Source organism: Anser brachyrhynchus, assembly GCF_964034855.1.
Source record: "Anser brachyrhynchus genome assembly, chromosome: 2".
NCBI classification, from domain to species: Eukaryota; Metazoa; Chordata; class Aves; order Anseriformes; family Anatidae; genus Anser; species Anser brachyrhynchus.
The window spans coordinates 71,926,879-71,947,280 of NC_137695.1; the positions used below are offsets into that span (position 1 = coordinate 71,926,879).

At 40.1% G+C, this 20,402-nt stretch overlaps 1 protein-coding gene across 3 annotated transcripts in view; it reads left to right on the top strand.

Annotated features, from left to right (window-relative positions):
* ECI2 (enoyl-CoA delta isomerase 2) overlaps positions 1-20,402 on the top strand; it is a 31,926-nt gene that overhangs the window by 200 nt on the left and 11,324 nt on the right. The window contains exons 1-4 of one of the 3 annotated variants that reach the window (XM_080581830.1): positions 13,718-13,773; positions 14,271-14,357; positions 17,550-17,712; positions 18,969-19,067. In XM_080581830.1, the coding sequence (XP_080437956.1) occupies positions 17,590-17,712; positions 18,969-19,067 (222 nt within the window). In that variant the 5' untranslated portion in view covers positions 13,718-13,773; positions 14,271-14,357; positions 17,550-17,589. Of the gene's footprint in view, positions 1-13,717; positions 13,774-14,113; positions 14,191-14,270; positions 14,358-17,549; positions 17,713-18,968; positions 19,068-20,402 lie in introns of those variants that run through there. The other 2 variants (XM_080581829.1, XM_080581828.1) reach the window with 2 other exon arrangements.

A 20,402-nucleotide genomic window follows, 5' to 3' on the forward strand; every position in this document is an offset into this window, starting at 1 on the left:
TGGCGCCGCCATTTCCCTGCCCAGTGCTCCCGCCGCGCTCCCTCACAGGGGCCAGCAGGGCGGGGGAGATCCCGGGGAGAACCCGCGTGTGGTGTTCTGCGCCCTTCCCTGCAGCCCCCTTTGGCCGCTCCTGCCCCCTTTTTTGGTTTTTCTTTCCGAAGTTTATAGGACAGAGCTCCTGATGACACTCGTGTTTCTTGCACGGCCTTGAAGCCGCTTCGGCGTGGTGATGCCGAGAAAGCTGCACAAAATCTCTTCCAAACTTCTTAAGTTAGAAAGGAGTGCATTAATGGTGGACTCCTGTTTTTGCGTGTCACTGTGAAAAGGCAGCTTTAACGCCAAGACAAGAAGCATTTAAGAAAGGTGCTTTTCTCCAAAGTACGCTGTAGATAAGCTTGCAGAATAATACTGCTGTTAGTGTGCTGTGACAAAAAACCTACTTACTGGTGTTGCTTGTGTACTGAATAGTATCACTACATTAAAAATAAGTAGAGGCACAGCCTTGGACTTGACTTCCTTGACCCACATCTGTGCAAAAATCTCTTGGAAAGTTCCTTTAGTCTTGCTTTGGACAGATATTAGGTGTGACTAGGAAGTGTGAAAGCAGGGTTAAAGTTTGTGCTGCTTTGATCAGTTCTTTTACTGGTATGCCTGGCAGTTGATCTGGGAGTTACTAAGATGTTATATTCTTAGACACGCTTATGATGTGAAAGGCTTTGCTGAATATTCACATAAAAATCTGGCTGTGGTACCTGCAGATTCTCCCCTTTTCTAAAATAAACCACTGTTTAACACCAAATGATAGTACTGTTGCAGTTGTGGCAGCTTGTCAGAAGGAGTGCAGTTCAGCTGTTTGTAACCTTTGGCACAATTCATCAGCATTACAAAATACCATTCCTGATAATAAAACAGTGATTAGCATACTTACAGAGCACCACAGCTCCAGCAGTGGGACGGGGTCCAAACTCACCTTTGTTGGATCTTGCATGAAGATGGAGAACTGGTTAAAACACTTGTTTGTGATGTGTTTTCTTTGGTCACGAATTATCAGAGCACACCTAGGTCTTTCCCAGCAATATTTATTATAATATTCCTAACTGATAGCTTATGCAGAGGTCAGTTGGATTTGTAGTTTTTAATCCATCCTGTCTTTTTTTAGAATTCTGTCTCTGTCTTCAGACTGGCCATGAAACTCTCAGAAATGAGAAGCTCTCAAACTTGTCCTTTGAATTTCTTGACATAGGAGACACTGGAGCTGGAAATTCTGAGGGAAGTTATTCACCATTTCAGTGGCTGATTTTTCTTTGCTTCTTTTCTAATGTATATGTATAATTAATAGCTTATAAGTATAATTAATAGCTTTTCTCCTATGGGAATCTGTGTACATATCAAAATACAAAAGTTAACTTTTGCTGGTTTTTTTACTGTCTCCTTCTTCACTCACCCCAATGCCCGTTTGTTTGTTTTTTGTTGTTGCATATTTCAAATGTGCAAATGCTAAACTCAAAAACAACACTACATCTTCTCACTATATTGAAAAACCTTGAATCAACGTAAGAAATACTTCATTAAAACTGTTGTTAAAGTTTCACTGTACATCTAGTGCTCTGAACAGTGGTCTTACTTTGTCTGCTTCCACTTTGTCCTTTAAAAAGTTCCCTCTTGTCCAGTTTGGTGGCATCTTTCAGGTATGTTAGTTTAAAACCAGAGCAATAGATATTGCAAGTACTGAGCAGCCGTGCCTTGGTGGTCTTGCTTTCAGAGGAGAAGGGAGCCAAGCAGCAAGGAAGTGCTGAGGCTCTGGTGCAGGCAGTGCCACTGAGCAGTGCTTGTGTAAGCCCCCTATAAGGTGGGTGGCGGAGACTCTTACCACAACTCCAGAAGAAATCTTTGTTGTGTTAGTTATTCATTGAAAAACCTTAAAACCTGCACAGAATTGGACGTGACTTGATTCTCTCTAAATGTCCTTCTAAAAGATTTTGGACTATTTCCCAGCAAATAGACTATCACAGTGCCAGAGAGGCTGTGGAACTTTTTCTCTCAGGATTATTTAGTTCGGCTAGACAGGACCCCTGGTAACCTTATCTCGAAGCTGTCTCTGCTCTGAGGTTACCTCAGGAGTAGGTGACTTTCCGAGGCCAGAAGATGCTAGCGGGCTGACCTCCTCTATGGTTGGGGCCGAGCCTGAGGCTCTGGGCCTTGCTGGGAAAATCCTGAGGGAAAAGCTTGGAGAAAATATGTGAGGGCGAAAAAGGTTGTATTGAGAGATTGTGGTTGGGTTTGTATACAGCTGGTGTTCCTCTCCATAGGGTTTGTGGTCGCTGTGTGTGCGTACATACAGACCCACAGGTGCAGGTCACAGGTAGGCCCGTGGGCCTGTCCATAGGAGAAATGACCGCCACACCACACCCATATTGCTCAGTGTGTAAGGTATCGATGGTGCTGGCCTGATGTGGGGGAAGAAAAGGCATGGAGTAAGTGCAAGGACCCCTTGGGAAGGACCCCTCAGTCCTTTGCCCTCCGCTTGTTCAGGACTATTTAGGAGCTCCTTCAGGTAGGATATCTCTGTCACTCACAACACTTCCCTCACTTTGATGTATGGGCTGCAAAACTATTGTAAACCAGTTGGCTTTGCGGGAAGACATCTTATTGCTCTCCCCAGTGGGGAGCTGGGGATTGGCCTCTTCTCGCAGTTAAGTAGCGATAGGACTAGAGGAAATGGCCTAAAGTGCACCAGGGGAGGTTTAGGTTAGAAATTAGGAGACATTTCTTCTCAGAAAGAGTAGTCAGGCATTGGAATGGGTTGCCGAGGGAGGTGGTGGAGTCACCATCCCTGAGGGCCTTTATGGGAAGGTTGAATGTGGTGCTTAGGGACACTGTTAAGTGGGTGACATTGGTGGTAGGGGGATGGTTGGACCAGATCATCTTGGAGGTCTTTTCCAACCTTAATGATTCTATGTTTCTGTGTAGGTTTCTGGGCTGAGAAGCTCAGGTGCACTTTCACCAACAGCAGAGGATTTTTGTTTGAAAAACTCAATGAGGATTTTGGTGCAAGTGTACATGCTTTCTGTAGTTAGGTTGTAGGAATGAGGCCAGATAAGCAAAACTGCTTCTGAATTTTCATGCCAGAGTCCTCACATATTGTGAACTGCCACTTTTAAAATCTGTAGACAGTCTGAAAGATATGTTTACCAGATATGTTTTAAATACAAAACTGAGATCTAGATGCCCCTGTGAAACTGCTGCCTGTATGTGGAAGTCGGAACTCTGAGTGTCTCCCATCGTTGCTCAAAAGCTTGGTGAAGTTCTTCATCTTCAAATGCTTGCCATTTCCTCAGTTCTGGGCAGTTTCATCTCTCACCTGCCAAGGTCAGGCACTCGGTGCCATTAAGCTGTGCTGCTTAGTGAACTTGAGTAGTTTTCTCTTTGACTTGTATGTACATGGTTAATGCACAAGATGAGATGTTGCTTTCATCACAAGTCCAGGGAGATCACTTTCCTTTAAAAAGGGAGGTGCATCTGGGTTAGGTGTTTGAACCCAGTGGAAGTGGAATACCTACATTTGATGCTTTTCTCTTAAAGAGTCTTTGCCCTCATTTTTCTGTCTCCTGTGGCAAATGTTCAACTACCAAAGAAACTGCCAGTTAGGCTGGTGGTAAGACATCTGAAACTGTATTGTAATATGCAGAATAATGAATGATTCTGTGTTTTTTATTAAAAACGAGCACAATTGTGTGTCCAACTAATTAAGGCTCCTTGCTGGGAATACTCCAGCTTAGCACAGCTTTTCAAATACTGATGTAATGTTGCCTGCTGTGTGCCTTTATTACATATCTCTTTTACTTGTTTCCAAATAAAGTGTCACATGCAGTAGTATGCATTGCGGCAGCTGTGCATCTTTGGTGTTAGTTGGCCAGTGTGAAGCAGAACTTGGCTTGACTTGCAAGTAGACTTAAAATTTCGCAATTGACACTTTGTTTTTATTGAAAATGGTTAAATGGGAAAGCCCACTGTTAAATTGCTTGTATATGAATAAGAATCACAAACAAAGTTAATTTGTAGAATTTCGTCTTCCTATCAAAAATAGCTTAATAAATACTCAGTTAAAGAGAAGTACGCATTAGGTGTGTTAAGTATACTGGGTAAGAGAGCTCAGAAGTAAGAGAGTGAAGCAGACATGATCATAACAGTAGGTTAAAGACTGATGCAGTGTTTGCTACAACATACAAATTCAACTTTTATAACGCATGTTTTTGTGAGTGGAATGCTTTTACTCAAGTATCTAAGCATCTCAATTATGAATGAGTGCATCTTGACCAGGAAACTGTAGTCATTTATGTAGTTTGGCCATTGAATTGTGATATTTTTCTCCCAAAGCTTTGTGAGAAATTCTTTGAAGTATGTACATGAACATCTTAAGATACAGGGAGAAACAGAATGCAAATTGTGCGAGCAATGTGACTTCTGCTTTCATTTAAAAAATAAAAAACAACTCTTTAGGCATTTTTTTCTACAGACAAATAATGTTAATATAGCTGAGTTGTTACAATGAGAGAGAGGGAAAGAAATCCTAAATTTTAAAACAAAAATATGGACTACTAGACATTATTAGGCTAGTATTTGTTTGAAGCAGCAAGATTCTGCATGTGAAGAAATGTCATATAATTAAATATTGATAATGATTTAATGCTTTTGGCAATACAGAGAAAAGGTGCATTATATCTGGCCATAAACACCAGATGGGCATACTGGAAGAATTATATCAAAGACATTTACAGCCTTGCCATGCCAGAGAATCTAGGACACCCTTTTTGCAATCCTTTAGCGATTCTATAAAAACAAGGCATATTCTTGGAGCACTGGGAGAGGAACAGTCATACAAATATAAGGACAAAATGCAAGAATTTTTCTTACATTCTTTTTTTTTATTCTAACTAGGGCATTCTTAATCATTCCAGATACAGAGTTGTGCATTCCACAGGCTAGGTCTCCCATTTGTCCGCTTCTTGTCCTTCTCCATCATGATATGAAAGTGTTCCAATTTGAATTTGTCTGAGGAGGGAAAGCTGACACAGACATGCTCAGAACATGAGGCTGTACACATCCAACAGTCTTCACATCCAGCTGTTTAAGGTTGGAGGCCCCACAACGCACTCTGCAGATAGACTATCTGCAGTCACTGCTGGGTAGACTAGTAGGAGCTGAACATTTGTTGGTGGGAAACCTGCATCTGTGCTAGCCTTGTTTTGAGGGTTTACTTCATACTAGTTGTATTACAGTCCTAGCACTGAGTGCCTGTTAGCAGCTGGAGGACATCTGAGATCATTTAATCTGGAAGCAATCTGTCATGTATGTGTAAGACAGCTCTGCAACAGAAACCAGGGGAGTGACATTGGAAACAACGTAGATTTACTCTGTGAAGAGCCTCCTGATCCAAACTGAGACAGTAATGTAGACACACCCCAACAACATGCCCTGTTCCTTGGTACGGTTCTCTCAGCCGTTTTAAAGGAGGTCAGGGTCTATCAAAGACTGAGTTTTCTACATAATACTTTCATTTCTCAGCAACACTGAAGAGCCTTTTTCAAAGGAGTGCTATTAAGTACTAGTGTTTCAAATAATGCGGATTGAAAAACAGTTAATTTACCCTTAAGCTGCTGGCTTTTTCTTGCTTATGTGGCCTTACTGATCTTTGCAGATGCCTGGAATACTTAATTCTTTCAGTAAATCCGCCTTTACTACAGTATCTGCTCTTCAGCTTAGGAGGCAGCAGTCTAAGGGCTAGAGTTCACTTCCATCTTGGCTCTTAAACAGTGTCCCAAGTCTCTCCTCTGCTTCCCAGCATCATCTTCTGACCCGGCATCTGCGGGCTTACAGCCCACCCGCACGGCAGGAGCGCAGCACAATACTGACAGTCCCAGCATAACAGCAATGTCCTTATTCGGTCTCTGCAGCCCTCTTCTACTTCTGGCTGGGAATTAACTGAACCTGCCTTCTGAATTGCTTGTCCTTTATTTGGTAGCACAGTTGTGTTCTTTGATTGTTATATCAGTGGCCTTTTGATACATTTATGGCAAAGCAGGATATTACAACCCTTGAAAGCTGTCCCTTCACCAGTGGCTTAGGTGCCATCTCTTCCTTTTCTCTTCCTGCAGTCCTCATGGCTGTTTTCTGCCCTCCCTCCTATCGTGTTAACTAAGCCAGACAGTCTTAAAATTCTGGGAAGAGGTCCAGGGGCTTTGTCTTTACCCTGGGACTGCATGTGCTGTGAGGAAAATCCTCCAGTGAGGAGGCTGGAGAGCTAATTTGGGGCTAACTGCAGGTGTCAGTACACCCAGAGCACATCCAAGCCTCACCTTGTGCAAAACCCATTTGAGGCATGTTACCATCTGGGAGGTGACCTGTAAGCGTGGTGGCCTCCCTTGTTCTGTCCTGTTTTGGTCTCCCAGGTTTGGCCACAGGGAGCTTGCTGGCCTCAGAGGCAGACTGCCTTGTGTCACTTTAGTGGCAGTCCTTTCTGCCAGTCCTACTCAGAGAGCTGTGGTTGGATATGGCCATACACAGTTTGATAGCTTCGTTCGGATAATATCGCCCCTTCCTTCCCACCCTCTTTCTTGCTGGCAGACATTGTTTCTGTGTGGCAGCAGCTGCTTTCACTTGCTTCCCTACTGCCCTCCCTTGCTCCCTGGTGCAGTCCTCTTCACTGACACGGGGAGGAAGACTGGAATTTTGTGGTGTTGCCCTCAGCAATATATCAGAATGTATCCTTAAAACCTTAAAACCCCAGTTTGCTAACACGCCTGAGTTTTCTTCGGATCTGTACCAGAATTCTCTGTTACTGGCAGTGGAAATTGCTTTCGTGCCTGCAACTTTTTACCTGATGTTTTTCTTCCTCTGCATTTGATGCCGTTTCCCCCTGATCTGAGCGCGGCACAGGCAGCAGATGTCCCACAGCCTCCCGAGTAGCTGCCCACCCACAGGCTGCTGCATGGGGATCTCTTAATGATGCTTTTCCTGCAAATCCCAACATTAATTTTATGAGCTACTGTATGTTTGCACATGCTGGTTTATAAATACAAGGTAAAAGACAAAAGGTAGTGGTGAAATGACTGAGCAGTTGTCCAGAAAAGAAACTCAACAAACTTAGGTCTACTAACTGCATGTAACTGAGCCAGATTTGAGAGTTCACAGTTAATATAAAGCCAAGGTGTCTGGAAATTGGTCTGTTTATTTCTAACTAAACTTTTGGAACATTGCACATAGTAAGGAATGAAAAATACTTGAATGTTGGGAATTCAGGCTTCTTAGTGCAAAATATGTTGTTCTACCTGGGCTCAATATACAGACTTAATTCACTGTAATGAGCCTTGTTTACAGCTACCCCTCCATTTACGATAACGCCGAAGTAAAATCCAGATGTTTTGCCGTTAGAGTAAATACATATGGAAGATTAAACTGGTTATGTCAGTCTATTCTCTTTTCCACTTTATTACTGTATTCACTATATGGATATTTGTTTTTTTCATTTTTCCTGGCTGTTCTATTAAAAACAAACAAACAAAATTTAAACGATGATCGATGTGAAGTAATCTGCCCAAATATCAAATATATTGATATTCACTTCAGATTGGATATTTCTTCATTATTCTGATGTAGTAAATGATGGAGTCTTTCTATTGCGACTCACACACTGATTACAGTGAACATTGTTCAGGTTCCCTGGAAGTTCGTTATAATAAAATTTAGACTGTAATCAGAAAACTTAGCAAAAACTGTGAGCTGAGATTTTAAAGGTCTTGTTAAGCCATCCTTTATTTCACAAAGGAACAGAAATCATTGCTAAGTAATTCGGTATTATATGCTCCCCCAAAAAGAGGAAAGAAAAGCTCTCTTGGAATGGGTTCTGGAAGGCTTCTATTTTCCATCAAAATTCAGGCTTTAAGTCACTGAATAAATAGTGCTATTTGTTTAGCTTTGGGGACGTCTGGCAGTGATTAACATGTAAAAGCAATGTGAAACAACTTGATAATATGCCAACATCCTGGTTATTAAAATACCCTGGTGGTAGTTTTTTCTCACTGAAAGCAATGATATCAAAGAAAAAATCATTCTTACAATCATCAGAATAGTATTTAATCAGTTTGTGGTTTTATTATGACCAGTCTTAAGTAGTGTAGATTAGCCAGCCATGGAAAGGAGACCATAAGCATTATTACAGAACAAATAACTTTGTCATTTTGCTCATAAGGTACTGACTTTCATAAATACATACAAAAAGTGTAACAATACTAGACAGCAGTAAATTTGGTAGATAGATGGATTGCACTTGTGCTGATATCCAAAGAACTTATGTAAAGTTTTGTCATGTTGTTATTTTCCTATGTGTATAAAAGCTACCTCTTTAACTGATAACATGGACTAGTCCAGGTAGAAATTTCTGTGATCCAGTCAATGACTAATGTCTCTTTAATCAGAGATTAAATAAAAATTATCACTGTGTTGGTTTAGAAACAAACACAACTTTGCCCTTGGTGCTATCTGACTGTATAGTTCATGTATAGTTCATGGTAGCTTTTTGATGGTGATAGTGCAATGCTGTATTTAAAATCAATCAAGCAAACAACCTCCAACCCGCCCCTGCCAAGAAAGAAAAAGCCAACAACCACATTTCTCTTTTCTGACTATGGTTGTCCTTTTAAACTGCTCACAAAAGTGTCATCTATTGGCATCTGGCTCACCAGATGAAAAGCATTTTTCTCTTCTCTTTTTTTTCGCTTCCAATTTTTTTCTCCCTTTTCCACCTCCTCCCCCCCCCCCCCCCTTTCCCCCAATGATCTTATTCCAGTGCAGAAAATATGGTTAGGCTGGAGAAAGAAACTATACCAAGAGTTGTCCCTTTGTCAGCCTCATGGCCTGTTGCTGTACTCTCCATTAGCTCCATCTCTTCTGTACTGAGGATGGGACACAGTGCTCTAGGTATGGCCTCACCAGTGCTGAGCAGAGGGGATTCAATTCTTAATTGGGATTAAAAAAGATTTCTTGAGGATTAGGTTCATTGTGTATTATTAAAATGGAGTGACATTTTCATTTCGAATATGCTGCCATTCTATACAATGATAAATATGCTTGTAAAATGCTTCCTGCTTCAACACATCAGTATAGCAACCCTGTTCCTGAAACAGAAGAATCTTTTGGGTGGTTTTTGTGTTGTTTTTCTTAACTGTCAGTAAGATGTCTGATCAAACACTTTTGTTCTGGGTGAGAACTTCCAAGCTATTTTGGTTGTCAGCTACTTTTCCAGACCTATAGTTTTCCTCAATCCCCATAATGATAGCACAAGCCAATATGACTCGGCACGCTGCATCCCCACTAGTAACTGCTGGGAGGAGAGTTAGTAACGTCCCCACTAGTAACTGCTGGGAGCTACTGCTGTAGGTGCAGTCTTCAAAATGCTGTGATTTAAGCTTGTTACAGAGCTGTAGTGAGACGTGAATTGAGCTCACTTGGAATGTAGATCATTTTCACTTCTAACTGTGACTAACATTCTCCGTGTTTTATTTTGAACACAAGAATTAGCTGTGCGTAATATCTACAAGCTCATCGGGTTCTCTGGTAAAACAAAGAAAGAGCAAGGTAAATATTACAGAGAATATCTAAAGAGAAACCTATCAGTCGGAAATGGGTAAGACTCCAATACCATTGTTACTCATTGAGAAGCTGTAAATTCTGCTGTGACAAACGTATGTGCAAGTCTTAGATATATTGAGAGAGCTCCAGGTCTAAATCCAGTTGACTATTGGATTTTTATTAGGTAAATTTCTCTGAGTCTTTGTGGGACACCCGTAAGTTTGTCTGGTTTTGAGTTCCAGAAATAATGCCAGAACCAAAAGCAGTGTACTATCTTGTGTTTAGATGTAATATGTTTGGTTTTAAATTATCTGAAAGAATCCTGAGTTTGTCCAGCATAAGCTGTTGACAAATACTGCTTTGTTATCGTCACATAGCTTGATCAGTATTGCTTGTGTCTGTCCTTATTGTACCTAGGTGTCAGGGATTCACGTGGGAAAGTAAGCTTCACACAAACAGTTTGTCTTCATACACTGTTTCAGCTGAGCTAGCAGTAGTGTCGGTGGATTTTGTAATGCAGGGGGGGCTTCAGTAGCTGGCTGTGTCCTTGTCAGAAACCTAGCTGCCTTGGCCAAAAGGTATTAACACCAATGAGCACACTCTCTTGCTTTCTACGCAGTCAGCAAGATTCGTCCCCAGAAGCCAAATAAAAAATGGCTTTTTCCTCTCTCCATTAGCAACAAAATGATTTGAGTGTTTGTTTTGTTAGAGAGTCACCTTGGATGTACAAAGAACCTATTTGAGTTTGTTGGTCTCCAAATACTGCGATAAACTTTGATTCTCACCCAATGTCACACAGATGAGTATCGCAGCTTTGTATTTTTCTGCTAACATTCATGTTTATGACTTTCAAATGTGTTTCAGAGGATATCTGTCTGTAAATCTTCCTGCTGGGAGAGATGTTTCACGTGGTCTGAGGATGTACAAGAAATCCTCTGGTGTTTCTGTCATCCACCATGTCCAGTTAACATAAAGTCTGCTGGAGAGAAAAAGAGCTCCTACAGAGATTTCAGGAGATGATCCCAGGTTCCCTCCCAGCAGCTGTGATGAGAGAATATTAACTGTGCCTGTATAGAGTGCAAAGAACAGCCCATTTCAGGTCTCAGTGAATGGTAATCTAGATCTTTGATTCTCAGCTATTCTTTAAGATTGAAAAAATCCTATCAAGCACAGCTGAGCCACTTACACTCAACAACAGTGATTCAGTACTTCAATTTGCCAGCAGACACATCATTATCTTCTGGTTTTTGTATGTCAAAATAGTATAGGAGGATAAAATATTAAAAGCTGATAAGGATTTGTACACCAAACTTGTCTTTAGAACAACTATTGAAATGTTCTGATGTAAAGGAGGAAATAATTTGTCTTCCATTTCTTTGTTTATTAAAACAACAGTAAGTGAATTGATTGTAGAGTATTTGCACTGATCTTTCCTGCTAACTAGATATACTGGAAATACCAGAGCATTAGAAGTTTTCCTATAATCTGATAGTAATGCATTTTAGTAATTCTACGTTAGCCACAGCGTAATGGAGGATTACCAAGGACTGTGATGGCAGAACAGGGAGGGTAGGGTTTTTTTAATGGGTTTTAGGAAAACTGAACTTGAATTCTGCCTACTGAGTCATCAACGCCTGTATTATCACCATGGTTAACAAAACCTTTTATTTCACGAAGTAAATCAAATGTGTTGATTTTGTGAGAGAAGCTTTGGTAGTGATAAGACTTTTTTTAGGCTGCTGGTTTTTGGTCCAAAAGGTGATGAGTTTGTTCCAATAGGTCTCTGCAGGAGCCTGGTGAACGGTAGCAAAGCTTTACCAAACACAGCTGTGCCTTGCTTCTTGCTGCAGGAAGAAACGGAACAGCTCTGCTTGCTGATCTGCTGCAACCTACTAACTTGGAGTCCTGCTAACCTGCTGCCAGGGTGCCTGCTAGCAGGTGTGAGCAGTGTAGGGCTGAACCAGCAACTCACTTAATTGTGTTTCCTTCTTTTGTAGTTTCTAGATACTGGAAAATGTACCAGTTACTGAGATTTGAGCAGGCAGAGTTGTTTGAGACAGTCTTTGCTTCTCCACCTTCTGAATGGAGGCTGAATTCCATGGGTCTGTGCTCTGAATTGTTTTTTTGTTTCAATACAGAGGGTCCTGAAAGAGATGAATACACATGAGGGGAAGTGGAAGTTTTTACACAAGGTAGTTGTGGAAGCAGAGGAAGGCTTTTTCAAGATGTCAGAAGTTGCAAAGGAAGGTGTTCATGTGTCAGATACAGTTGCTCCACATCTCCCAGTGTAAGAGGGGAAACTTAGAAGGGGAAGACTAAAAATTAAGAGCTGAAGTTATGTGATTTATGTTAGTATAAAAATGGTCAAGCTGAGGTTTCTTTAGTATAACATTGTAATACCTACCACAGAACTCCTACCTATAGGAAAGAGCTTGTACAACTTGAAGTGATGCCACTTCCTACCTAAAGTCTGTTAGGATACTGTAGCAGAGTTGATGCTCCTTTGATAGACACTGGTGAGGCCTATAAATTTAGAAACAAAGTCACTCCACAGGGGACAAAAAAAAAAAAATGTGGAGTGTGCATAGAAACCTGTAACAAACAGGGTGAGATAAAGAAAAAGAGGGTTGCTTTGCTTCTACATCCAGAAGAACCTCTGCCCAGGATTTCTGCATGTATTAACCATCCACCCCACACACAGCAGTCCCTTTTCCTCCAGAAGCGGAGGAGGAAGAGTGATTGCTCCAGCCGTGTCACAAGTTTCGCCTTCTCGTTTAGCACTGTCAGGTGCCACTTCTTTTCCCAGTGAGAGAGGACTTGGAAGACTGAGAAATATGTCAGAAATTTGAGATTACCCCTGTCCACCTTTGACTATATGGGGAAAGCCCTTTTATTGCTGTGTAAGCACCCAGGCTATGTTCAAATTTGTCAGTCTTTAATGTTACATTATTGTGTAGGTAAATGTGTTTGGGTTCAGTAGTATGCAACAAATGGCACGATGAATGGTGATATGGGCAACCTCCAGGTTAAAATCCATAATGATTTTTCTGTTAACAGCATAGACATTAGCTTCCTTTGCTTAGCAAAATAAAGTGAAATACAGTTTAATTTTATTGCATGCAGAAATTACTGCAAGCGAACATGAAAAACAGTAATGTTATTTTCCTAGTTACCAAGAAAGCTACAAAAGAGTGGCACTGCTGATCCTTTGATTCTTGGTTATCAACCTTTCTTTTTGCTTTTTTGAACCTTTCTTTCAGAGATGGTGAAATGAAATCTCCGGGGTGGGGCGGGATGCGTCAAGAACGAGAGCAGTCAGTGTCTCAGGCTGAATTTCTTTTTTCCACATGGGCTACTGATTTCTCAGTGTTCAAGTTTAAATACTGGTTTCTGTTCCTTTCACGAGCCTCACTTCTAACAGCTGCTGCAGTTGTTTCCAACTGCAACCTTTCCCACCAGCTCTGCTCTTGCTTCCCTTCAAGGCAATGAACTAATGTTGGAGTGGATTGTTTTGGATCCTTGGTTCAGTTTTTTGTTGGTGGTTTTGTTCATTTATTTGGAAAAACAAAACCCACACAACTCTTTCTGTAGTGGCAGCAGCAGCAAAGCAGTATTTTGTTCAATTTCCTCTCTACCTGGGAAGAACACTGGTAGAAATATTGCCGTTTTCTGATGGGGTAACACTAGGTGTGGATGAAATGGCAAGAGGTGGGTACTATTCTGTGTGATAAATGTGTGGAAAGAATGTTGCAAAGGATCGCAGCACCTTGTGATAACAATCATGGCAAAGAAGAGATGTCATATACATTATCTGAAGTACTACACATAATATAGAGGGGAGAGACATATTTTAGATTAAACATGTGTTCTAGGATTCATCCCAGTGACAGTGTAATGTACCACGTACTTCTGTCTGATAACACGTCATATTCTTTTTCTTCTTTCTCTCCCTAAAGCTAGTTACAATAATGTGAAATGAACATTTTCTAGTTCTGTCAGGAGCTTAAAATCCGTGAGTTTCTAGCACCACCCACTGCTTTTAATCCTAATAGGATTTTTAACTGCTTTTGCCTGTGCTTTATTTCCCCAGGAACTACTACCATTTAAAAGAACACCTTTATTAAGGAAAGGCAAGATGGAGTTCAGGTATATCCGTTCATTTGTTTTGCTGAGCGTATCTCATGTTTCCTATGCAAAAAGGTCTCTGAGCTTCCGTTTTTAGTGTTTTAATGAGTAAACTGCTGAGTTGCTTTCAAAGTTAGAAAGTGAGCAGCCAATGTTTTACAAAAAGTTGGCACTTTCAACTCTGTAGAAGTCCTTATACAAGTAACAAAACTATACTGAAATGAGAGGCTCTTTCTTTAACAGGCTTTGCAGTCTTGGCTAATCACTTAAACAGTGAGAAATGATTTTCAGTGTAATTGACATATAAGGTCTTAATTAAGAGCTTATGTCTCAATGTTTATCAGGGTAAGGGACACGTACATGAAAAATACAGAGAACAGTATGAATGGCAGGACTGCAAGATATGAATGACTGAATGGGAACAAGCAGATATTCGAGGCAAGGAAATAAGTTTATGATTGTCAGCCTGGATGTTGCAGGTTCAGGCAGTGTTACTCAGGATTTCTTTCTTTTTTCAGAATATACAGCTTGCGAAGTATCAATTGAATCATCTTGCAGGAGCACGGAGGCATTTGTAGTGGACTGTGTGGCTGCTCTGCCAAGTTGTGAGTCCTTGTTTCTCTCTCGCTGGCTCTCTCCACCTGCCTCAGTTGTTTCAGCGAAGTCTTGTACAGTTAGGACACTAAAAGGAGTCACGGATTTGCTCACTGAGGGAGTAGGAAGGATTCAGTGCCTCAGCAGGGGAGCAGTGGATGGAGGCAGGCAGTTTGTCTGTGGCGTGCTTGAGCAGCCTCTTGCTCCTCTGTCCCTGTGGTCGTTGCTGTGTGGTCCCAGTGACGGCCGTGCTGCTGGGTGCTGGCAGGTGGTCCAGTCATCTCCCCAGTCTCCGCATCATCTGCATGGGGCCCAGGAGCTCTGTTCCTGCCATTTGTGTGGCGCTCTGAGGAACGAGGGCCTGCCCAAGACGAGTAAAGTGTGAAATAACTTGATTTTTCCTTTGTGTTTTCATCCTTTGTTATTTTAATAGAGAAACAGTAGCAGTCAGCTTAGCCTTAACATTTTGAAAACTGGTGATTGTCACTGATGTATGGTGAGCATCCTCTGAGATCAGAAGGCATAGAGAAAGGAATGAATCATGGATACCCTGCAGAGAACTGAGATACAAGCAGTAGGAAAGAGATAAAAAGAAGAGGGCTTTTTTATAGCCATACTTTAATAAACAGCTAAGTTGCACGATCTCCTATTGCAAACCAGTGGGTAAGGAAATAAAAAAAAAACAGCACTGAAAGATAGAGTTTTTGAGGTGGACAGATTATTTATTTTACCCCCCAAAAATATTGTTGCTGAGAAGTAAAACTGGATATAACCAAAACAGCAAAGGAGTGTAACTCTGAGTCTAGACTCATTGAAAGATAGTTCCACTTCTCCCCAGCCAGGTTTTTTTTGTTCACCCAGTTGGTTGCTTCTCCTCTTCTAACTTGTCCACTTTGTGTCCTTAATAAAGAAGCCAAATCCGAAATTCCCTTAACCTAGAACATACGTGTGTACGTACTTTCAGACAGGCAGCTGTACCTTTGCCCTCTCCCTCTCCCCCCATTCTCAACTTGTGTTCATTTATGGTCACAAAAACATGGTCACTATCAGATTGTATATTAAACAGCTTCTTAAAGCCTATTTATAATATCTAAAGCATTGTGTGACTGGACTCAAGCTACAGTGAAGTCAGGAGTGTCATACATGGTGTAAACCTAAATCAAAAAAAAATTGTACTACATACACAGATCATCTTGAGAGCAGTAGCATTCAAATAGTTCCAAACGTGGCTTAAAAAAAAATTCTTTCTGCACTCTCATTTTGTTCTTCCTGTAAACATGATTTTAAAAACACACTTGGGGATAGGATCTGAAAGTGAACATCATGTTCTGTGACTTCAGGACAGACCACACAAAGAAACTTTGTATTCAAAAACTTGTGTCTGTATCCATGTGGGCACGCTTTTTCCTGTCAAAGTGCTGGTACTGATGCTCAACGTGAAGTCCACAGGCTAATGGAATAGCTTCTCCGTTGGGTAAGGGATAAATTTTTAAATCCTGCCACTGTCTTTGAGCACGCCAGTGTGCCTGAATGCCAGTTGAACTGGCAGATGGTTAAACCACATTTGTCTGTTTTAATAAAGTCTGATCAACTGAAGTAAACAGACTTCCTGTGCCCACTGCCTTTTTTTTTTGGTAGCCTATTCCATTTTAAGTTATTCAGATATATTTCTTTTTAATGGCATAAGACTTTGAAGGTGTTAACTATAATTCTTTTTATTCATTGAAGGTGTAGATTTGTATTGCTGTTTTCTGTATATATTGCTGTATTCTGTATATATTGAATACAAAGTATTCTTTCCTTTTCTGTCATTCAAACTCAGCAGCCCCAGACAGGTAAATAGCGGGAACCTAGGATTCGTTTATACAGAAGGGCTCTAATAGGTAATAAAACCAGTAGGTCTTCCAAACATTTTTACAAAACCTTGTATCTTTATGAAATGGAAGAATAATAGAATTAATTGCACATAGTGGCCATTCTTCACACTTCTTGCCTGCACTTTTTGGCTTGCAACAGAAAATAAATTGTATTTATAAGAGCAATGAGGATGCTTTGGCATCCTCATTGGCAAATAGGTAGCACTTTTAAATTTCTCTAAAATTCTCATTATGTGCTTATGAAATGGCAGAATTTTCATGATAGGTATGATTTTAAAGTTCAGATTTGTAACTGAAATGCTAACAAATTAATGATTAAGCATTTTGTAAGTCTGCATTTGAGATAATCATTACTTTTTGGAATGCAACTATTTATGAAATCTGTCTTGTACAATGTTCTAGCATGATAGCTGTGTCCATAAAACAGAATGGGAAAAGATTTTTTTTGTTTTTACTAACATAGAGAAGAAACATTGATAACATAAAATGCTCACAATTTTAAAATAGTAAATATACTTACATATGTTGCAACTTAACCAAAGAAGGCTGAGACAGCGTGCTTTTGACATATTGAAACAAGTCAAAATTCTTGGACTACTTTGTTTTTGATTCTTTATTTTTATTTTTTTATGGTGGAATTACCATTTTCCTGATGGAAAGCTCTTCTTTGAGAATATTCAGGCCTATTCTTATTTCATAAGTCTATGGGATGTTTTACAGCCAGTCCTTTTCTGAAGTACACTTTGAAATTAGTCTTCATTTGTGTTGTCCTCGTTGGAGAACCGGGCCTTTAGATTATAGTACATGGAGATAGAAGCACACAAATCTGAAAACACGACAAAAACTAGACAAGCTGCATACTCTAATTCGTAGACATGTAAAGCTGTTACTGTTGTATGCAGAGATTTAAATATATATTTAATTCTGTATTCATTTGTCATGGACATGACCTGTAGGACTCTGATTTATTTTAGAAACAGCAAAGCATTAGTTTACTGCTACTGCCATTTAATGGCAGTATACGATCATCTGCTGTATTACTGCATGGGTTTGTTTGTTGTCATCTGGCAGCATTGAATCTAGCACTCTTCATACCAGAGAGAGCTAGTGTGGTGATCTCCAAAGGTTAATTATGTTGAAGCTGAACTAAAGCAACTTGCTTGTAATTTCTAATACTTAGCTTTCTTGTTGTTGTTTTGATCAGTGTAGGTAAAATATTTGCTGTTCTGCATTTATTTTAACTGCCTTAGAAAGAAACATATTTGTTTCTCTCCTAGTCTTAAACAAAAAACAAGTAATGATATTTTTTTCCCCACTTACTAACAGGCAAGCACAAGCTGTTTGTATTCCAGCAGTTCACCTGCACATGACTACAGCCACCATGCAAGTCAGCCAGAAAGACTTTGAAAAGGCTCAAGAACAACTGAAGCTTTTGAAAAAGGATCCAGGGAATGAAACTAAGTTGAAACTCTATGCTTTGTTTAAACAGGTAGGCTTAAGTTCTGTTTTTTGTAAGAGGCATTTGTAAGCTGAGGGGATGGACCTATAAAATATATGATTAAAATACAAGTTGTTCAAATGTATTGTCTTAACAGTTTCTTCAAGTGCTCAAATTATATTCTTGAAATGCTAGTCCCTCAGACTCTGCCTGAATTCTACATGCGGCCAGAGCTATTACATCTTATAAACCATGATTTGAATATAAACTGTTATTCAAAGAAATAGAGCCAAATTACATCCAGTTTGTGATGTCTTCCATACAATGTAGCATATATTGATGCAACGACACAGGAAAACTGCTTGTGCCTGGAAAAAAAAAAGATAATGCCACATGCTTCCTCTTAAATTCTTGACCTACTGTCAGTCAACTGGTCCTATACTACAGTGATGTAAATATTTGAAGGTTGATTTTGGTTGTTGTGGAAAGCTTTTTTGTCTGTTTTGTTTTTAATTCAATAAACTGTTCTCCCACATTGATCCTGAGTGAAGGTTGTTCTTTACTACCCATGGAAGCAGACCTATGTAGAAGTAGTTGCTCGTAAGGGTATTTGTACTAGTATCTGGGGAAGCATTTGTGGATCAGGGTTAATACATCCTGTGGCTTCTTATGCTGAAGAAGACAATCAATTGCTCCTTAAAATAAAAACTTAGAGACAGTAGAGTGTTCCAGGTAATTTCACTAATTAATAATAGTGAGCTCATAAATGTGTCCTTTCTTTTTCACCTTCCACTCTAAATACCTCTCTGATACTGTACTTTCACTTCAGGAAAATGGGTCATAAAATACTTCAGGATAACTGGTACCTTTGCAGGTCAACTGCTCCAATGCTTTTGCTCATAGTAAGGCTAACTTTGAAGTGGGATCCAACTTCATAGATCTTATCCAGTGGTTTCTTTGTTCACACAAACTTACAAGTTTTTAACTCTATTTTTAAATATAAAAATTCCACAATTTTGAAATAAGTTGATGAGAATTTACATGTGTGGGCATCTTGGAAACCCATGTTTCATATTGGTTAGGTACATCTGAAGGCCTAATACCAGGTGTTAGGAAATAGCAGACAGTGGCTGTTTCGTGGTATGTGAACTGTCTGAATATTGCCTGGCCACTAGGAATTCCTTCCGTCTCAGAGATGAATTCTGTATTGTGAGCACGTAACAGTCCTAACAGTCATCATCTCTTTCTACCAAGTCACCTGAACTGTAACCAGAGGTTTAAATAAGTTTGTTTCACTCTCTTTTCAGGCTACTGAGGGTCCCTGCAATTCTCCAAAGCCAGGTATGCTGGACTTTGTCAAGAAAGCCAAATGGGATGCATGGAATTCTCTTGGCAATTTGTCTCAGGTGACAATACCTATAATTTCACTTGGCTGAACTCTGTCTTGAAGTGCCTGATCTGTGAATGAATGGCTGATGTCTAAACATATCACATTACTTGAGTGACTCTGCTTCAGACACCACAATGTTTTGGACTACAGTCATTTCAATACTAAAGAGTTTGGAGGGTTTTTTACTGCAAAATTTAAATTACCAATAACAGCTTATGTCAGTATAAAAGGACTTACATATATGGTGACTTTAATAAAAAATAGTTTTTCACATTATGTTGTATTCTGCTGTTCCCTTTAAGAAAAATGGATTGAGTCTCTCACTTCTTACGACTTCTTACAACAAAGAACAAATTTGTGAATCCAGTATGATTTTGAAAATTTTGTCATTTTAAGTAGTTGGTCTCTTATGCCGCCGACTAAGACTAGAAAAAAGTGGCTATAAAAATGATGTATTGAGAGCTTCTTTTCATGCTTGCTCAGTATATCCTGACGTTCTTAATACCTTGCATACCTTAATAATACCCTTTTAATACCTTTCATACCTTAATACCTTTAGAAAAGTATCTTTCAAGTGAAGCAAGCAGGAAGAACATAAATGAAAAGAAAAATAAGTGTTCTCTTTCTATGCAGACTCGCATAAGTCTGACGTTGCACATAGCTACCACGGTTTCTTCATCTAGTAGTAAATGAAGGAAACTTAAGGTTTATAAAACAGCTCTGTCATTACTGCATTACGTCTGCTGTTCAGGAATAGTTTGACTGACTGGTCAGTCAAAGATATTAATTAACGCAGGATTGGTTTTTTTGTGATCTTTTTTTTGGGTGTGTGTGTGTAGTTTGTTCATTTGTTTGTTTTAAATGTGCTTGCATAATTTCATGAGCGTAACATTCTTGTATGAGAGGAATTCAGGGAGGCCAGGCTATCTACTGGGGAGGGTTTCTGAGAAAGAGTAGAAGTTCAAAAAGCCCTCACAAATCTTTTTTTTTTTTTTTTTGGGGGGTGTTTTCTGGGGTATTTACAAATAGGGTTTTTTGGGGTATTTACAAAAGTTTTTTGGGGGGTATTTGCAAATACCTTAAGTGTGGGAGACAGTGGGATTTGGCCAATCTCTTTTCACTGGTTTGTGGGGATAGGACAAGGTGCAATGGTCAAAAAATGGATCACAGGAAGTTCTGCACCGACATGAGAAAGAACTTCTTCACAGTGAGGGTGACGGAGCACTGGAACAGGCTGCCCGGGGAGGTTGTGGAGTCTCCTTCTCTGGAGATGTTCAAGGCCCATCTGGACGCCTACCTGGGCAACCTGCTCTAGGGAACCTGCTTTGGCAGGGGGGCTGGACTTGATGAT